Source organism: Neocloeon triangulifer, unplaced genomic scaffold (assembly GCF_031216515.1).
Source record: "Neocloeon triangulifer isolate White Clay Creek 2 clone unplaced genomic scaffold, ASM3121651v1 ptg000003l, whole genome shotgun sequence".
NCBI lineage: Eukaryota > Metazoa > Arthropoda > Insecta > Ephemeroptera > Baetidae > Neocloeon > Neocloeon triangulifer.
Window position 1 is genome coordinate 6,101,213 of NW_026775546.1, and position 20,349 is coordinate 6,121,561.

General features: G+C 35.3%; 1 protein-coding gene across 1 annotated transcript in view; it reads left to right on the forward strand.

Moving 5' to 3' along the window:
- LOC132192774 (ras-related and estrogen-regulated growth inhibitor-like) overlaps positions 1-20,349 on the forward strand; it is a 26,353-nt gene continuing 6,004 nt past the window's right edge. Inside the window, exons 1-2 of the mRNA XM_059612881.1 lie at positions 1-198; positions 19,326-19,382. Of these exons, the coding sequence (XP_059468864.1) occupies positions 138-198; positions 19,326-19,382 (118 nt within the window). The 5' untranslated portion in view covers positions 1-137. The remainder of the gene's footprint in view (positions 199-19,325; positions 19,383-20,349) is intronic.

Consider the following 20,349-nt stretch of genomic DNA (forward strand, 5'->3'; position numbering starts at 1 on the left):
ACCGCGAGCACCGATCGACGCCCCGTCTGACCAAAAGACAAAAGTTGCAGTACTCGTTCGCCTCTTGCCGAGAACACCGGGACGAGATTCACCTCTCTGCCCACCGTAGCGCACGTGAGCGACCTGACTGCACCGCGATGACCAACCTGAGCCGCATCAAGGTTGTCGTACTCGGCACCAACGGCGTTGGAAAATCAGGTTAGTGCCGATCTCATTAAACTCAAATTCAGTTTTTCAGTTGCCGAGACAAATATACAAATTATTTTAATTTTTAAATTATGTAAACACGATGCATCTTATTAGTTTGGGATGTGAATTGCGGGTTTTAATAATAACAAGCATTTAGATTTTTTATTAAAGAATTTATTGGATCTGATTGGATCAATGAAGCATTGTAATTGGAAAATTATTTAAAAGTAATTTTTTTTTTAAAATTACATTTCCATCTTTAACTCTTCATTTATTAAAGAAAAATCCAGAAATTAATGCAATTAAAGTAAAAGTAAGTGTGCAAAATAAGTTTATTTTGTTCATTTCAGTTAACAGAAATAATAAATATGTATTTGAAATGTTCCCGATTCTCATTTAAATTTGATTTCACTTCAAACGTCTAATTTAGAATGGAATACTTATTCAAATTATTAAGAACTTTAAACCAAATACCTCAGAAAATTATGTTATGGTATATTTTAACTGTTCTAATTCATGGAGTTTTTTAATCCTTATTTGACATTTATTTTTTTCTTGGAAATGAAGAGATCAGGCTTTTTTTTCTTAGCAAAGTCCGATCCCTTCATTTCCATGATCATCTCTTCGAATGTAAATTTCTTCAAATATTTTTCTCGGTCGAAATAATGGTCATAGTTTTTTTTCGCGATTATGAAACATTTTGCAATGAAAAGTATCAGTTCTGGTATTATATTCCGGTCTAATAATGAAACTGAATACTAATAGGGTTTCAATAGGATTGCAGAACCGCAGGGCTTTGGGGGTCACCTGCACTTATAATACACAAAACACATGTACAGTAAATTTTATTACGCAAGTAACGTTTGCACACAATTAACGATCAGAGAGAAGCTCCGATTTTCTTCTCCTTTGGATGTATACGGAAAATTTATCTGTGCATTTGAATACGTATAAATTATTATGATTTACTGGACGGCGTTTGCGGCGAACGCAATTACAATTACACGCGAAACGATCGTTTAACTTCAATTTTCTTCTCCACATGCGAATGGGCATAAAATAGGCCCACCTCCGTTTAATAATAACAATAACAATTTTCTCTGCACGGCGAGAAAAACTAACTAACGCACTGCCCTGAGCACTCTCGCGTTATTACCTAATGGAAGGTATACGAACGTGTAGAATTGAATGTTGTGGGTAATGCAGTGCAGCCGACGACGATTCCTCATTTATTCCCAGCGCCGTCTGCCACTCTCGGGGCATAATGCAGAGACCGCTGCTGGCTCCAGACAACGCCGCCGCCGCCGCTTTTTATTTCGCTTCGTATATATGCACACATAATTATGCGCGCAATTAGTTCGAATAGTATGTTATTCAATCGTCCACAGATTTTATATAGAGGCAAACTAGACTGCACTTTATTGTTGAAGTTTCTTGCTCCAATTTTAGATTACTTGCAAAATGATTGATATTCAATTACTGATCAATAGACGATTTTGCAATTTAAAAAAGAAATTATTTATAGCCTTCAATTAAAAATTTTATTGACCCATTTTCATTTCATGCTAGAATTCAATGCCGAGTGGAATACAAGAGTGAAATTATAATTTTTTAGAAATGTAGAAATAATTGCACTTCCGAAGCCAAAAGATGAAAAAATCTACTTGTTGTAGAAAAATAAAAATGAAATCACGTAAAAATTAATGTTTAGATTAAATAACTCGTAGTTATAATAACACTTGGTAACACACACTGTAAATTCTGAACAAGATTCACTTTTTGAATTAAAGATGGCTAAATCAATGGCAAACCAAAAAGAGCAAAAGTAAATATTTGCTTGAACATACCTAAATAAATTTAATTTTTAAATAGCTATTTTGGAAGGATTCATTTATTTGTACAAATGAGAAAAAAATCCACATTGCGATGATTTTTTTTTAAATATTTCTGTCCCACCAAATGAACTGATATCTGGATTACATTTATATGGACACTCTGGGACACTCCAACCATATAATTATGGAAAAATTAACTTGAGGGTTAACTTGTCCTAAAAATAGTCTCTATAAATCTCTCCATATTCAAAAGAGGAACTTCGAGCATCTTACGGCGCCAAACGCAAACATATATTATACTCAACAGATTTTGCGGTCAAATTTCCTCTTTATGGCCCTGTCAAGTTTTGATTCGTGGCACACATTCAATTTGATGTCTGAAGGCAGGCAGCATGTCTGTGGCCAAAGGTGCAAAGAATAAAACACCAATAAAAAAAATATAGGGCCTCGGGATTTTATGGTTTATCGCGTGCGCACCAAAAAGGAATAGATCTTCATCAGCACAATTCAGCAGATTGCTTTTATTTTTATAAAATTGCACAATTATTTTAGTTGATAAAAATTTCATATTGTTTTTAAATTTATAAGGGAAAAGTGAGAAAGTATTGACAATTTATATAAAAAAAATCTTGTTGCAACACTGTTGGTGATAAGATGATGCATTTTGCTGGCCTTGAATTGACTGGTACTAAAAATTGGAAAACTGGGGCCGTAGTGCGTTATCTTTTAACTTGATCGACTAGAGTTTTGTTTTACTTGTTCTCAATTTTAATCACGAGTTGTCACCTTGTTTATTTGCTCTTACTTGTAGCGTTTTGTTTGATAACACTTGAAATTAGGTCCAATAATTCTTAAGTTCTGTTGAATTAGTTGCAAATTGTGTTTATTGATCTATCACAAAGGCAATTGCTGCCCATAACGGGATACATCATTTATACATTCAAAATTATACAAGTTAATATAATTGAGAGAAAAGATGATAATTTTACATTATGAATTATTAATTTTCAATTACTTCTTACATACTTACCTAAAAAATAATTTAAAATGATTTCAGTTATTGTGCGTGCGTATCCAAAACAAAATGATTGTGTTTGCTTTAAGCAAAAATAACTATTAAAAATCAATTTCATAGTTACCTAATTCTAAGAAAGATAAACTGATATATTATTGCTGCATAACTTCATATTAATCAAATATTAATTTTAAATTTAAATCAAATTAAAAAAATAGCTGCTTGTAGACATTTATCTAAAACACAATTTTTTTTAAATTCGTTCCTTCTCATTTTTAAAAATCAAAAGTACATGTGTTTAGAGACTTAATTATTACTTAAAACGTAATTTATTTGATGTTTTCACTTTTTACATTTTTAAGTATAATTATTGTATGTTTAATTTAAAAGTATTTGTTTTATGTCAAGTTTTTTTCAATATATTCTAGTTTTAACTTTAATTTTTGGGACATTCAACTGAAATTCATGACTTTTACTTAGAAATGTGTATGCACTTTGTATGATACAAAGTACATAATGTGATTCCATTTCCAAACAAAATACCTTGGTGTGTACTTTTAGCAGACAAATAATAGAGTGCTCAAGCGGCGGCCGCCAATATATGTGTCAGAAGATAAATGATCAAACGCGTTAATAACTCACCGGTGCCTATGAGGAGATTTTATCTCCGCAGCGTGGCTCTTCTTTGAATTCAACTCGCTCAGCGACGCCGCATATAAATTGAATATTTCGCGTCTTTATTTATCGGGTGTTTGCGAACGTGACAGCCGCGCTATATCGACCGCTCACTGAGAAATGACTGCACATGTGTATGCATATTACAAGGGGCGAACAATGCTGCACGCGTGATGAAATGCCGCTTTTCGAAAACAAAGTGCACCTCTTCAAATAACAATATACGAGAACAAGTCCCACTCCGTATCGAGATAAATTTATTTGTTCGCCACTGATAAGGATATAATGTGTATATTGGTCGCGGTGATTTACGCTCCGAACAACAATGCTGCCCGCCTCGCCCAACAATAGGTCCCTCGACTGGGTCAGTGCGGGTCAATTTGAAAGGGAAGACGGTGTGCGTTCTTTTGAAGCGAAATAAATGATTGAGACAAAAAACGTTTTGAAGATGGTTATCAATTTTTTTGCAAATCACCAGGCTAAAAATTTAGCGAGTCACTTTAGTCATTGCATTACTTAAAGAACTATCTGATCCTTTTCTATATTATACTACGCTGACGTTTTCATTGTCGCAAAGAAGTGACTGGTAAATTATTATTTGTTTTGACGAACTTTCAATTTCTGTTATTTAAATTTAAAAAAAAGAAATGCTTAAATTAAAATAGTTAAAATAATTTTTAAACCAAACTTTCAAAAATATAAAATAAAAATTAGCTTTGATCTTCTAACAATAAGAAGACTTTTAATTCTAAAACAAATTATTTACTTGAAAATGTCTTTTTTGAAGTTTCTTATAAAATTTGGTACTGTCAAAAAAAGATAAAATTGTGAATAAAAATTTTTCAAATATATAATTATAATAATTTAATATGTAATTTTTTTAGCGTGCAATATTAATGAAAATTATTTAAGGAAAAATTTCTTTCCTTGCATTCATAACAAGCAGGAAGTAAGCAATAAATTATGGCGCAATATTATCTGAATTATGCGGGTTTTTTTGCACCTTGCACTTTCAACTTTCAAAACAAATGTATGAATAAAAATTATGGCAAAAAAACACAACACATGCATGATTAGCTCCTGTCACCAATTTTCAACAGCAGAGCATAAATAATGCGCCATTTACTTTGAGATGAAACAAAAAATTAACTGTAAAAAAACAAATGTGTGACTGGAGTGATAATACTCTTGTTTGAGTTTATTGTCAGGAGCCGAGTTCACGTTTATTACGAACGTTCTCCAGCAATCCATTTTTTCCTTTATTCTTATTTATACGGTGGAGTGACAGTAATTGTGCACACACAACGTAGCTTAATAGGCCTTTCTAAATGCATTCAACGGTGCGATGGCAGTGGACGGGTGACGAGCAGCGTCACTTGCAGGGGGCTATATAGGTGCCTGTCAAATGCATCTACCTATCCGTTATTGTTGCTATTCACGAGATTTGAATTTTTCCTAGGCCCATTGATGCATTTATGAGTAACAGTAAACTGCGTAATAATTATTAACAGTGCGTTATTAGGCGCGCAGCGGGCATTAGGCAGAGACGGAGGAGAGCAAACACCCTCCCATTGTAATTTCGGCTCCGTTGGGCGCCGTGAGCAGCGTGCATGAGTAATTGATAAAGATGATTTGTCGTGACCTGCAGAGAAGAAGTCTCTCGGAGATTGTGACCTTTCCGGATGCTGAGAACCAACGGAGAAAATTAAATTAATTATAATAATTTTTAATTTAAAAAGCCACCAAAGTTTATAAAATCTTCAAAAAATCTTTTAAAATAAAATTACATAATAAATTTAACTGTTTCATTAAACTGCAACTATTCTATATTGTGATAATTACGTGTATATGAATAAAATTTCATTGAAACTTTGCAAAGACAGTAAGAAGTAAGAAGTCAAAGTTGAGATAACAGTTCACCTTTTTTTAGAAGAGATATTGCTATAAAAACTGCGGCGTGTAAAAAGTAAAAACCTTGTAAAAACAAGCTTTTTTGATGCCCAAGAAGCTTGCGCTTTTAAATCCGTTTTTGCTTCTGCATAACATATTACTTTTTTCCCCAGTGGCCTGTCAAGCAGAAGTCATGTTTTTTGCAATAAAATCTGCCCCTGACAAAACCGTAAATGAAAGGATGGTTTGCGGTGGCGCACGCAGATGTCGAAACTATACGGTGGCATGAAATTGTGCCATCGTCTGTGAAATAAAATCCATAATATATTGTACGTAAATTATATTTTTTTTCCTCAAATGCAGTCTGTTAGTTGTCATTGACCTGCAGACATGTGCAACTATAAACAAAATGCAATCGGTCTGAATATATATCGAGCAAAACCGCACCTTATTTTACAGATCGGGTAAAATCCGCCGGCTCTCTCGTTTCGGTTATATTATATTCGCGGCTTGAAACCGAATTCCACACGCCAGAGATGCACTCTGCGGCTAGCTTCAAGTTTCTAATGCTTCAAACTAATTTTTCTGTCGTTGATATGATATGACGTTTCTCTCCAGACGAACGTTATCGATCACTATCTTGGGTTTTTAACCTTGCAAAAGTTGCATCTGCACATCTGCAAATATCAAAACGCAATCAAAAGAAAAATTATATAAATTATTAAAATTAAAAAGCTCAAAACTGTCATTTTTTTTAATCAATCAATTGGGAAATTTTTTTAAAATTTGTTTCATTTTTTTAAAAATTTTTTCAAATTTTTAGAAATTAATTGAATATTTGGCGCACCAGAACTTTGCCAGAATAGATCTTTCATTCCAAGTGAAAATTTATTAATAAATCTTGCAATATAATCATTGTGATTGAAAATTAAGTAAAATTCAATAATTCCTTTCATTAATTCTTAAAAAATATCTCTAAAAAGCTGCTTTTACTACGTCTTGTTAATTTTATCAACAAATTAACGGTTATAAGAGCTACTTTTACAGAAGCCGAGCGCAACTTCTCTGTAATATTAATTAATAATTGGCCGTTTCCAATATATTGTGTCTAACGTTGCTCTGCAAATAAATATTAAAGTAATCACGGCAGCCTCTCCGCAGACCACACAAAGCGCGTAACACAATACGGAGCGAAACCATTGAAAAAAATCTTCCTCCCATAACAACAGAGTTTGTGTGCAGCTGCCACGCAATGATGAGAGGTATAAAATTTGCTTTCAAATTTAGTCATCATCCGATTATGTTGAACGGTTCGAGAAGTAATTGCTGAAATTATTGATGGTCTATTTATTTGCTCCGAGAAAGTGAAATCTGAACCCAACATTAAATAAAGCGAGCTTGGAAATGCTTAAAAATTAGAAGCGAAGATTTTTGTCCTCTCGGAGCCGGAGGCTTCAAAAACTGGAGTGAAATTAAATCAATCTCTTTTAACTCGAAAGGAAAACAATAAAATCAGAAATTCGCCCATATTTATAACTTCTTTCCTTGAATTATTCATAATTTTTTGTTCCTTTCTTTCAATTGATATTCCGCCAGCAATGATTAAACTGGTTACTTTTAACAAGAAAATTTTCCCTATCCAACTAAGCGTATAAAACTCAATAAAAAGCACCAAGAAAACTCATTTGCCGTTTATAATTCTAACGCAGGAAAGCTCCTTACGACAGCTTTATTTGTTTTATTAAGCGCCGGTAGTTACAGGAGATAGAAAGAGACTTTTATTTAATATTTATTTCGCGCCTGCAGGTGTAAAAAGTGAAATAAACAAATAAATATAAAACGAGCGGGTGTAAAATGGTAATTCTTAATATGACATGTATTGCATTACTATTTCCTTCTTTCTATTCAAATATAATTACAACTATTAATTCAAAGTCATAGCTACCACTTTAATGCGCAGCTTTATGATGCACAAAAAACTTATAAAATAGCAATAAATACAAGAAATTAAATTTATATAATATATTATTTTAGATTAAAACCGGAATACCAGCAGTAATTTAATTTACCTTTTAGATTAGATTAAATAATAATTATTGAAGGTATAAAAGGAATTTTTGTTTGTTTTTCTAATCTTGACAGAATTTTTATGTTCAGTGTTGCAGGAGTTTTCTGAAGAAAAAACACTGAAAACTATTGATATTTAGCAATAGCATGTGGTAATTTACATAAAAAGATGCGTTCTCAGAGTATAACGTTTTTACCTGCTTCACACTTATTAGTTAAAATTTCATCGTGTTATGATTCAAGCCACAAAATCTTTCAATTACAAAATAAGTAAAAAGTTACATTTTTATGATATAATAATGTATCTTAATTTGGGCAGAGATCATGGCTTGTAACTAAATAATTGGCAACTAATTACAAGAAATAATTTCATTTTTTTAAGAATTTTTCTCCAGTTTTTCAGAATTTATTTACAAAATAAATTATTCATATATTATGCTGAAAATGAGGACTTACTACAGACCAGCTTACTATTGGATATTAATTTCCCGACGGAGAAAGAAAAGAGAAATTAAATGCCCTAGACATTAATTTCAATTATTATCAAGGGTCGAAAGAATTTATACATTTTTGCCGCATACCTCGCCAGCTCTCGGACTCATCTTGATAATTAATTATTTCAATGCGTCTCAAGAGAAAAAGAGGCGCCGCGCTGAGGAGGTCGGCCTTTTCCCGAGAGACGCGAGAAAGGATTTAACTCCTTTGGCTTTTTGTGCAATAGGCATTTATATTATAAAGTCACCATTCCAGTCCATTGCATTCGCCGGCAGTTTTCTATTCTAATCAAGCGCGTGCGAATTTAATTGCTCATTCTTGCACAGACACTCTCAGATGGGTTACAATGACAAATGGGGGACACGTAATAATAACGCTCAAGCGCGGATCTTTATCGATCTGTTGCGGAACTTCGGCTCTGGAGCAGATCTTATCTCGAGTCGCATTCCTCGATTGCGAATTTCGATTGTGCACGGCTTGAGAAGTGAGATTACGATTTCCAGCTCCACCCACTCATTTAGATCACCTCCAAATAGACACTTCAGGAAGTTGATTTATAAGTTCAAAGTTTGGACTAGCCAAACCAGAGACGGCTGAAATTGCTTTTGGTAAAAACTGGAATTTTAGTTTAAATTTAAAAAAAAAAAAAAATAATTCTTTTTGCTTTCTTTTTTTAGGAAAGAATAAATTTTGTCTTTATACTGAATATATATTAAAGTTTGAATTAAAATAACAGTGGCCTTGAAATATGGAATGCTGTGACCAAATAAGAAACACAGCCTATGCTTATAAAGTAAAACAAAAGAGGCATCACGCCTTTAGATGCACCGAACATAATTTATTATCCACGGACAATTCATTTTTGGAAAGAAATGAGTCGGCGGACAAACCAATAATTCGAGTTACCGCTTGATTGATAGCGCGTTGATAAAGGCTGTTATTATTTTTTTTTATTCCCACATGCTTCATACAAATGAAGGTCAGCGAACTTGAAGTTAAATTTTTGTTTCTTCCAAGCCACACAGTAAATTGTCGTTTTCGTTTCAAAGGCGCTCGTCACCCAGCTATTCTGCGTGTGTGAGAGTAAAAAGAGATGGACGTTCTCATTTAATCTTGACAAATGAGTGAGAGAAAGACAGATTTATACACGCACGAACACAGAAGGCATAAAGCAGCGAGCGCAGACAATACGCAGTAACAAATGGGAGAAAGCTGCGTATATATTTATGCTTATTCGTGCGAGGTGTTGCGAGCAAATTATTATTTCGATAGTTCAACGCTATTTAACCCTTTCCTCAAATTACGTTGCGCGCGTGATGCGCGTTAGAAGCAGTTTTTAAATTGAGTTGTAGACAGCAGTTGGACGAGAAGGATACATAAAATAAGAACTAAAAAGTAGCAATAATGAAAAGAGGAGAATCAAAGTGTAATTTTAGTTCATTATTCATTACTTATGGGATTAAAAAATAAAAATCACAATAAATGTTTTGTCGAGAGTTGAACTCGCATATTATAATATTAAACATCAAAAGTTAAAAAGTGACAAAAAAAGTAATGTAATAATATCACAACGTCATGAAATATTTTCCAAAATACATAAGTCATCTAGCGTATCTATTGGGTTAACTTCAAATTTGTCTAAAAAAGATCATTTAAAAATATAGGAAGCCGATAAATAAAACATTTAGAAATTTAATTCAAAGAAAATCAGCAATTTTTTTTTCAAATGCGATTGAAAAGTTAAGTTTGAAAAATGCAGTGCATTTTTAAAAAAAAAAAACTTATTAATTAATTATACGTGTTGAAGCAACATTGTCCTGCTGATGCGCACTCGGAACTTTTGCAATCATTAAAATGAATGTACTCTAAACTTTATTCCTATATATTAAAATGCCTGAAGCTAGGCAAAATAACGTTTAGAAGACAGCGAAGAGGCGTTGAAATTCAAACACAAAAACGTAAATTAATGTATGTAGCAGAATATTTTACTGAAGATCAAATTTTTTTTATACTACTGTATAATTAATTAAAAGAAAAAAATATGTATATTTCTTTATACTAATTATGTCATTGTTTTATGCTATGCCATAAATTTTATGGGCCATGAAGCCCACGGCCAAAATGGTGCAGACAGTATTGTTGTCTATTTATATAAAGAGGGGTCTGGTGATCACATATCAAGGAATTTGAGGGCGTAAACAAAATATAAAGGGATGTCGTCGGGAAACCTTTTCTCGAGACGGCGACATTGTTTTTGGACAAGGCAGAATCTCAACATCTTCATTCTTTTCTCGCTCCAGTCAGGTATTGATTCCGCGGCGTAGTTAGTGTGTAAAGATTATCTGATACATGTCTGCGATGTTTGACAACAATGCTCCGGCCAACAGTTCAACGAAGGACTTACTGATTAGAGAAAGTTTTTAGATTAGACGGAAATTAATTTTTGATGATTATTAAAACAAAGAAAGGTTTTGCGAAATTCGATTTGCATCAGTGGTTCTCCTTTATGAACTGATCACGATTTATTTAGGTCCGATAGTTTTCCACAAACAAAAGCAAGAACACGACCAACTACTCAATTAGGCTCTCCGAGAAAATTGAATTCCGACTAATATATTTCTGTAACTCATTATGTGATGGTCTGTCACTTGGTTGCACGTACCAGGCCCATTTGATTTATCGCCGTTGAAGTACAATTTTAAAGCTTTGGTTTTAATTTATTGTTTTCTCTGCGAGCAGAAACTAATTATTTACGTTCCGGCAAAAATGATGATTGATGATCCGGCTGCACGGAGATCTGCACCAAGAGATTATTCGCCTGCCGGACGCTGCAGTGGTGCTAAATTATAGGAAAATTGAGCAGTAAAGTGTCAGGGCAGCGGCAGGTGTCTGGCGGTTTTGCTCTATCATTACCGCCATTATTTGCCATTAATCTGCTGGCACCTGAAATTTTCTTCCAACTTGCTACGCCAATTTTTTTAAGAGACAAAATTAAAATTTATTAAAGAAAGAAATTTTTGGAACGTGAATATTTTCTTAAAATTAAAAATTTATTAGCTTATTCAGAACTTGACCTTTTCTCTCAGAATCATTTATAATTTCTTCCCCCTTTCCCATCGTAGGCTGTTTCTTTTGCAGTCGGCGCCGATAATTGATAAAAAGCGTGACCGATCCCTGGAAAAAATAACAAGCCTGTGCTTTCTTTCGTTCTTTGTCCGGCCGTCTAGCCGCTTGCATCAAGACAAGGTAGCGATTAAGATAGGAGAATAGCCGCAAGGATTGTTTTTTTTTACTTCCCAGCATGTGCATATTATATATTCGATTTCGGTCTCTCTCGCGAGAGCGTGTAATGTGAGACCTATTGTAAATCACTGGTGCTTAGCTAGTTAGTAAGACTTCTTAAAAATTATGATATTGTTCTACGTGCAGTTAAGAATTTCCCATTTGCTGTAAAGAGCAATACTCTCGCCTGGAAACCTGACTCCGCTCTTCGAGGTGGGCCGAAATCTCATTCAAGTGTCACAAAATTAAATGAGCGTCGTAAATTTTGCGGTGTTATTTATATTGTATGGAAAAATTGTTATATCCCTTTTCATTGCGATGGTCAAAAATGTTTAAGAAAAAAGTTTTCAACTCAAGAGAAACTGTAAACTTACTTTTTTCAAATTAAGAAAGATAATATTTATTAATTAAAAGTATTGTAAAAATCTGAAAAATGTTAATTAATTTTTGTGTAAATTACTATAATTATATAATGTTTTAATATAATTATAATAATATAAATGGGGGAGATTCAATAGACTTAGCTCTCCCGGGATAAAATATATCCCGGGATAAAACCAAAGGGACAAAATTTAAACCACTGTCCCGGGTTAAATATTTTTTATCCCGCCTTAAATTTTTTGTACCCAAGTCAATGGGGATAACTTTTCTTATCTCCCTCAACGGGACAAACATTTGACACGCGCTAAAATCAAATCAGCTGGTGTTATTAAAAGATCCTCAACATGCTCGCGAACTTTTTAAATTTTGGCCAATTGCAACGAAAAAAAAACTCTTTCAAATCAGAATTTGGTGAGGATCATGGAAATAAGGGCAAAATTGAAATCCAAAGCTAACATAAAAATCTGAATCCAACATAATTCAAAATTGCTTATTTATTTTTTTTGCTCAGAAACATTTAAAGATCTCTTCATCAAAGCGAAAATATGCAAGAAAGTTTTTTCGTTTGAATTGTATGCATGTATGATTACAATTCGCAACTCAAAAATATTAAAATTCTCAAATTTATTTTCTCATCTGTAGAGAAATAATATTCGCTAAATCTTTTAATTACACTTTACAAATAAAAATGGAAAAAAATTAGTGAACATGAAAAAGTAAAAAAAGTTTATGATTTTTTTTTCATCTGAAGTGATGCCCAAATATTTAAACACCTTTTTATCAAAGTGAAATTGGTCAAATAAATCTTTTTCTTATGGCTATTAAATCAAGTATTCAACATATGTCCAACAGTTTTGCACCGACGAAATAGTTGGATCCAATTGGATCCAACAGTATTAAACCGACGAAAGAGTTGGATCCAATTGGATCCAACAGTATTGCACCGACGAAAGAGTTGGATCCAATTGGATCCAACAGTATTGCACCCACGAAAGAGTTGGATCCAATTGGATCCAACAGTATTGCACCGACGAAAGAGTTGGATCCAATTGGATCCAACAGTATTGCACCGACGAAAGAGTTGGATCCAATTGGATCCAACAGTATTGCACCGACGAAAGAGTTGGATCCAATTGGATCCAACAGTATTGCACCGACGAAAGAGTTGGATCCAATTGGATCCAACAGTAGGTCGATCGCGGCCGCCCGAGGTCGATCGCGGCCGCCCGAGGTCGATCGCGGCCGCCAGAGGTCGATCGCGGCCGCCCGAGGTCGATCGCGGCCGCCAGAGGTCGATCGCGGCCGCCCGAGGTCGATCGCGGCCGCCAGAGGTCGATCGCGGCCGCCCGAGGTCGATCGCGGCCGCCCGAGGTCGATCGCGGCCGCCCGAGGTCGATCGCGGCCGCCCGAGGTCGATCGCGGCCGCCCGAGGTCGATCGCGGCCGCCCGAGGTCGATCGCGGCCGCCCGAGGTCGATCGCGGCCGCCCGAGGTCGATCGCGGCCGCCCGAGGTCGATCGCGGCCGCCCGAGGTCGATCGCGGCCGCCCGAGGTCGATCGCGGCCGCCCGAGGTCGATCGCGGCCGCCCGAGGTCGATCGCGGCCGCCCGAGGTCGATCGCGGCCGCCCGAGGTCGATCGCGGCCGCCAGAGGTCGATCGCGGCCGCCAGAGGTCGATCGCGGCCGCCCGAGGTCGATCGCGGCCGCCAGAGGTCGATCGCGGCCGCCCGAGGTCGATCGCGGCCGCCCGAGGTCGATCGCGGCCGCCAGAGGTCGATCGCGGCCGCCAGAGGTCGATCGCGGCCGCCAGAGGTCGATCGCGGCCGCCAGAGGTCGATCGCGGCCGCCAGAGGTCGATCGCGGCCGCCCGAGGTCGATCGCGGCCGCCAGAGGTCGATCGCGGCCGCCCGAGGTCGATCGCGACCTCCAACGGACTCGTTTTTGACAAGGGATGAAAGAGTTGGTTCCAACAATTGCATTGAAGAATTGCATTCCGCCAAACAGCCATCAACTATTTCGACTGCTGAGCCAGTTGAACTTGCGGTCAATTTTAAACAAAAAGGTCAGCCGATGGGGTTAAAAAAAAAAAAAAAAAAAAAAAAAAAATTGTCGACATAGACCGAGACATGTCGTTGCATTTTTGACAGCCAGCAGCCGGTTGCCTGCCACTGATTCATAATTGATTTGATAGCCATAAGAACGAGATTTATTTGACCAATTTCACTTTGATGAAGAGGTCTTTAAATATTTGGGAAACACTTCAGATGAAAGAAAAGCATACATTTTTCAATTTTTCATGTTCACTAATTGCCGGCACTGCTGGTAGTGCCGGCACTGCTGGTAGTGCCGGCACTGCTGGTAGTGCCGGCACTGCTGGTAGTGCCGGCAATGCTGGTAGTGCCGGTAGTGCCGGCACTGCTGGTAGTAAAAAATATTTTATGTAATATAATGTGTTTGCTTTTGCTCTATTTACAAAGATCAAATTACGGTTTCCCACTTTTTCCAAAGTCGGAACTCGTCAACAAGAAGTGACCACACGCATGTCATCTTGCGCGACCCTTGGACGCGTTTCGATGCGTGAATGCGGTTTTTTCTCCTTCGATTGGCAATTAAAAACCTCGATTAAAACAACGCATGCGGGTGCTATTTTTCCAGCAATAAATGGAACACGCTCTCTGACACATAGACAAACACGGTTTTTATTGAGTTACAGAAACTCCCTGTCTTCTCACTCTTTATTGACACGATTTCTTTCACACTGCGGTCGTAGAAGTAGGAAAATATTTCTCTATCCAGAGCACTTTTGTATTACCCTTTTACAGCGCACGCATTCGCAATTAATAATCCATTTGCGTCGGTCCGTTACGGAAAGATAAAGAGCCCAGCTGGCGAATGTGCGACTTTGGACTTTAGAAATTTAATGCATTTTACAAAAGACGAGCATAAATAAACGCCCGTTGTTTCGCTTTATATTTGTCAGAGTTAGATTAGATATATTCACACAATAATGAAAGGACTTGCTTTTGTGCTCAACACCCGATAAAAATTAAAAACGTGTCCGCGAGAGTGATGAAAAGAGATGTGTGTGGAAAAATGATCGGCGGGTGGGTGAAAGTGCTCTTTTCAGATATCCGCTGAGTGACTGCGGTTGCCCGAGGAGGATTATATTTATCCCTGCACGGACACAACAAACCCACCCACGCGAAAAGCAGTTCGATTAATGCATTTGTTTATCCATTCTACGTACACGTGAAGGGCTAATTAATTGCGAGTGTGGATCGGAGAGGAAGATAATTAAAGCGGCAATTGGAACAGGATTTATTGGCCGGGATTAAATTTATCTTCTCGAGCGGTGCTAATGGGCTGCGAGAAAGATGCTCCCTATTCAACAGCAGCGGCTCTCGCGTTGAATTCGGAGAGGACACTTCGTACTTGCTTTCTGGTGCAGATTTTATCGCAGCCCTTTTAATTGAATTAATGCCAAGAACTGGAATCTGATTCACGTTTTTGTCTCTTAAATACACAGATGTGCAGTTATTTTTACTTGCTACGTTGTACTGAAATAAAATAAATATTTTTATTGGTTTTTATATTTCTCATATAATATCAAGTGATTTAGTTAGCAAAATGTTATATTTAATTAAATTTTCAGATATTTTCCTCTTTCCATTTTAAAATATTTTGTTATAATATCATTTTTTGAAGCTTCAAGCATTTAATTAATTTTAAATTATTATTATTCTTTTTTTAAACAGTGCCCTCATAAATTTTAAAGCAATAATAAATTAAACTGTAAAATAGCTGTTTTAAAAACAAAATTTTTCAAAAATTTGTTCTTAAAGTGGCCTCTGGGTAAAAAGAGACAATAAGACTATGTACATTTCACACAAAGTTTTCTGGGAATGATTTTGACGTCACTATTGTTTGAAATTTAAACTCAATTGCTTATTTAATTACTAAAATAAATAGCTTAATTAACAAGCAATGGAAGTTTCCGCGTGTATCCCATGTTTTTATCAAGTTAAACAACCATAAAAATCCTCTCTGTTTGTCTTATTCACCTGTTCAATTAATTGCAAATTGCAGAAGTGTTGACCGAAGAGTCTCGCAGAAGCTTCTTTCCTCATCAAACACATGCCACTGTGCACAACCTGAGATGAAACCGCAAATATTGGGATAGAACGTGCGCGTCTAGAAACCACTGCGCAAATTTATAAAAGCATTCCTTGCAAATTCTGTAGTGGTAGTAATTAATAAGTCGTGTTAATTTATAATTGTGTTGATTCATTGCAAGTTCCAATAGTTATTTATTTCATTTTCAATGTGAAAATAATATATGCGTTTACATCAGAAGAAAGAACGAAAGTGGTTTGATCGCATTTTTGCAACATTTTGCACAGCGAAAGGGAAAGTCTAATTGCAATTGTGAGATGTTCAATTAACTTAACGTAGGATAAAACGACATGTAGATCAGGAGATAAGGATCAAATTTTAGTAAATGTATACTTGTTATTTTGTTTGCCGTTTTCTTGAAAAGGTTTAGCTGCAAGACGCACTTTCAATACATTATCTGTAATGTTATCGGAGAGGGGAGGGAACATACAAAATTTACTTTTATAAGCAATCCTCTATAAAAATTGTTCAATGGAATTGAGTGGAATATAAATGATATAAAAGAGCTTCAGAAAAATAAACAAATGTATATTTTTTAATTTAATTCAATGAATTCATAGATATATCAAAAGAATTTAAATAAAACAAATTAGTATTTCGTTACAACTGTTTCTAAAATTTTAATTAAAGTCGGTGTCTGAAGTTGTTTTGAATCAGAATTAAACAATTAAAAAAATCCGTTGTCCAAATAAATTACTGAGTAAATTGTAAAATAATTTTAAAAAATTATCTAGTCAGTCTTAAGTCTAATTGTAAGTAACGAATCTTGAGCAGTTTCAAGCGAAAGGCAGATAATTGAAATCACTAAATTGCCGGACAGCAGAAAGGCTACAATTTAATATAATAAATAAACCGTAAAGCCGGCAGTTTTGTGCTTTTCTCGGTTGACGTGCTTCGAATACGAAATTAGTTTTTCGCGATCACCCAGCCCGTCAGCATTTACACAGCGCTCGATCATTTTTGAAGTTTGCATTCAAAAGAAATGCGGCGTTTATTCACTTTCACTGGCGAACGCGTCTACCCGAACGTCTGCCCAGTTGCCGCGGACTGACTTAATTATACACAATCTCGGCACTCAATTAAAATACCAATCGATTTCCATTGATAACTCAATCGGAGAAACGAGACGGAGGCGCCGCACTAGAATTTGATGAAATTCATCTCGGCCAAGAGAATTTCCATTAAGACAAATTCCGAATTCCATCGGTATTTAAATACAACAATTAAAATTAAAAATCAATTCATTGGACACGTGTTGTGTTTTGAACTTTCCCGTCAATGTATAAATATATACCTGAAGGCGCCGACTGGTTTATATTCGGATGATCTCTCTGTCATGTGCGGGGAATTAGCAATAACGTCTTCTTCCGACTTGGTCGCGGATTTCCATCCTCGAGATTGATAATTACATCCTGAACAGGTGTCGGCGACGGTAGACGAAAAGTAATTTGAATATATATCGATGCTCTGTTATTATCAACCCTATAATTACGCATTTTTTCTACAAATTTGCTTCGTGTAACACGGAATAAAAAAATATTATAGGATTGGTATTATTTAATGGAGCAAAACGTAATTAATGTAATTATACATTTCTCTACAACTCTCTATAAATTGTATGTGGTCCTCAACCCCAATGATGCATGAACTATCAAAAGTGAATAATTTAATTAAATCGACAAATCATCCGTTTCTGTTCACAAAAACTCTCATTATTACATAATGCGATTAAACATTAAACCTATTAAAATCATTGTAGAAAGAAAAAGTATAAATTTAATAAATCAAAATGAAACTTTCACAGTTTGCAATTAAATTCACAGGCCATTATATAATTTAAAGTGTGTTTAATTTTGATCTAAGGGTTCAGATTCATGAAATAATTATTAATAATTATTATAATATGACATTAAAAAATCCTCTTTTTAATTTTAATTTTTGTCAATATTTCCACAATAGAAAAATGAACTTTCATCCTTCTTTTTTCTCCAGATTTCTGCTTCAGTGATTAGAAATAAATTTAAATTTTTAATTTTTTATTGATTCTTCTTACAGCAACCCAGGGTTTTTTTAAATTTTTCACACAATTTATCTTACATGATTTTGTAAAATATTTAATTTTGATACAATTTAACCATTTTCTGTTGCATCTTCTTTCAATATCTCGCCGGTTTTATTATTCAATACAAATTGCTTTTCATTTCTTGCATCACCTCACAAATCGTGCTGCACAACATAATTCACAACGCAAACACATCAGCCGGTAAGGCGAGCATCTGCAATAAATTGATTCGCGGCCGCACCACAAGATTCAATATTGCACCGCGCAATTTCCTCCGAGATGCTATTATTTGCTCATTGTTGCGAGTTTATTTGGTATCAAATCAGCGTTTTTGCGCAACCCGACGAAATGAAAGTGCACTTTGTGTATCGAGTCGCACACAGTTGGTGCAAAGACCTTTTGCGCTCACATTATTTATTTTCCACGGCTCCTATATTTGTAGCACACACGTTGTCCGTTTGCGCTCGCCGCGGATTATGGCATTAAATATCAGCTCACGACTCGGCGCCTATTGCAAAACGGCCATAAATCAGCCCATTGGTAAATAATGCTGTACGTGATTTTTGTAATTGCTGGCTCGAACACATCCGAATTCCATTCCAACAACAAAACACAATCGATTGGTACTCTGGGCTCTGGGGTGCGATTCTTCTCGCGTTTGCAAAGGTGCAATTATTGGAGATCAATTGCATGATCGCAGTCTTTGGGTTTGAGATATTGGGAAATTACGGAGCAAACCGTGATCAATCGCTGGTTAATCTTCACGGGATTATTTATTATTTGAAATAAAAACTTTCCAAAACACTTTTGAAATATTGCAGGCAAGTGAGTCATATAAAGTAAATTAAAAATAATTGTTGAATTTAAAGTCTTCTGCATTTTTGAACTTGCAAGCAATCTTTAAGTTTGAACCTATAATATGCTTTGTTTTAAATAAAATTACACTTATTTCACAAAAATAAACACAATTTTTTATTTATATTATTAGATTATTTTGTTTACTTATTTTTGAATAATTTATTTAAGAATTTGCGTAAGGAAATGATAAACTCATTTCTGCAATTGTTCTAATTGTTTTATGAATTAAAAAAAAGAATTAATTTTTTAATAATTTATAATTTTCTGGATTACATTTCCTTGATAATTTTTAATGGAAGCAGATTTAAACTCGTGCGGTTTTATTTCGAAATAAAACATTTTCAAGTTATATTCATTTCAATCATATAATATTGCTTCTGATTCCCAACTTTGCTTGATTTCAGCCGTCACCGTACGTTACTTGACCAAGAGGTATATTGGAGAATACAGTTCAGGAAAAGGTGAGAACATTCATTTTGCTCAATGTGTCCTTAATGTATTATATTTAAATTTGTTGATAGTGGCTAATTTAATGATAAGTCAAATCCGGCCATTGTTTGATTATTGCCCATTTTTGTGAACTGTGGAGTCAAAAATCATTCCCTTTCAGTATCAAAAAATTCAGGCATCTTCCTCTCGCCAAAAGTTTTTCTTTGCATTAATTCATGCAGTTTGTGCAATTTTGGACAAAAACGAACATACCAATTTATACCAGTATATATTTTTTACATATTAAATTGTGACCATTATTATTTTATTTTTGACACCAAAATTATCCTGTTTTTTTTCTGATAGAGAATTAAAAAATTAAATAATTACATTAATCAAGGTTTCTTGTCGATTTTAATTCAATAAGCAAAGGTATTTGTATTTTCAAGGCTTTTTTAAGTTTGATTTTGCATTCATTCATTCTGATTCATTCAAATTACGAAAGAGCGTGTGACCTGCGTGAATGAGAAACAAAGTTTTACGTTTCTGCTTGCTCCTCTTTATTCAGAAGACGCATGCAAGTGGCGCAGGATCGTTTTTAGCCAAGTCCGCCTTCTGTGAATTAAAAATAAAACACCCGCCAACATTACGACCGGATCGGGTTAAGGTTTAAATGGAATTACGGTGGCGACACAGGATGGGGAAGGCACTCTCATTGTCAGACAAACGGAAATCGTGTGACAAAATCTACTTTTTTCAAAATGATAAATCAAACGGTAATTGAGCACGAAACGTGAAATTTATCCCGGCTTGATTTATAGTCCGAAGCGTTGACGGCTCGCGGTATTAAAGAGAGGAATTATTGTTTCTCATGCATGCACGGGGAGATAAATTTAATTTGCGTCTCTGATTTATAAACCACTCCACTTGGAGGAAAGTGGATAATTATTTTTGTCCTTTTTGTATTATTTATGTTAATGTGCTAAGAAAATGTAAAGG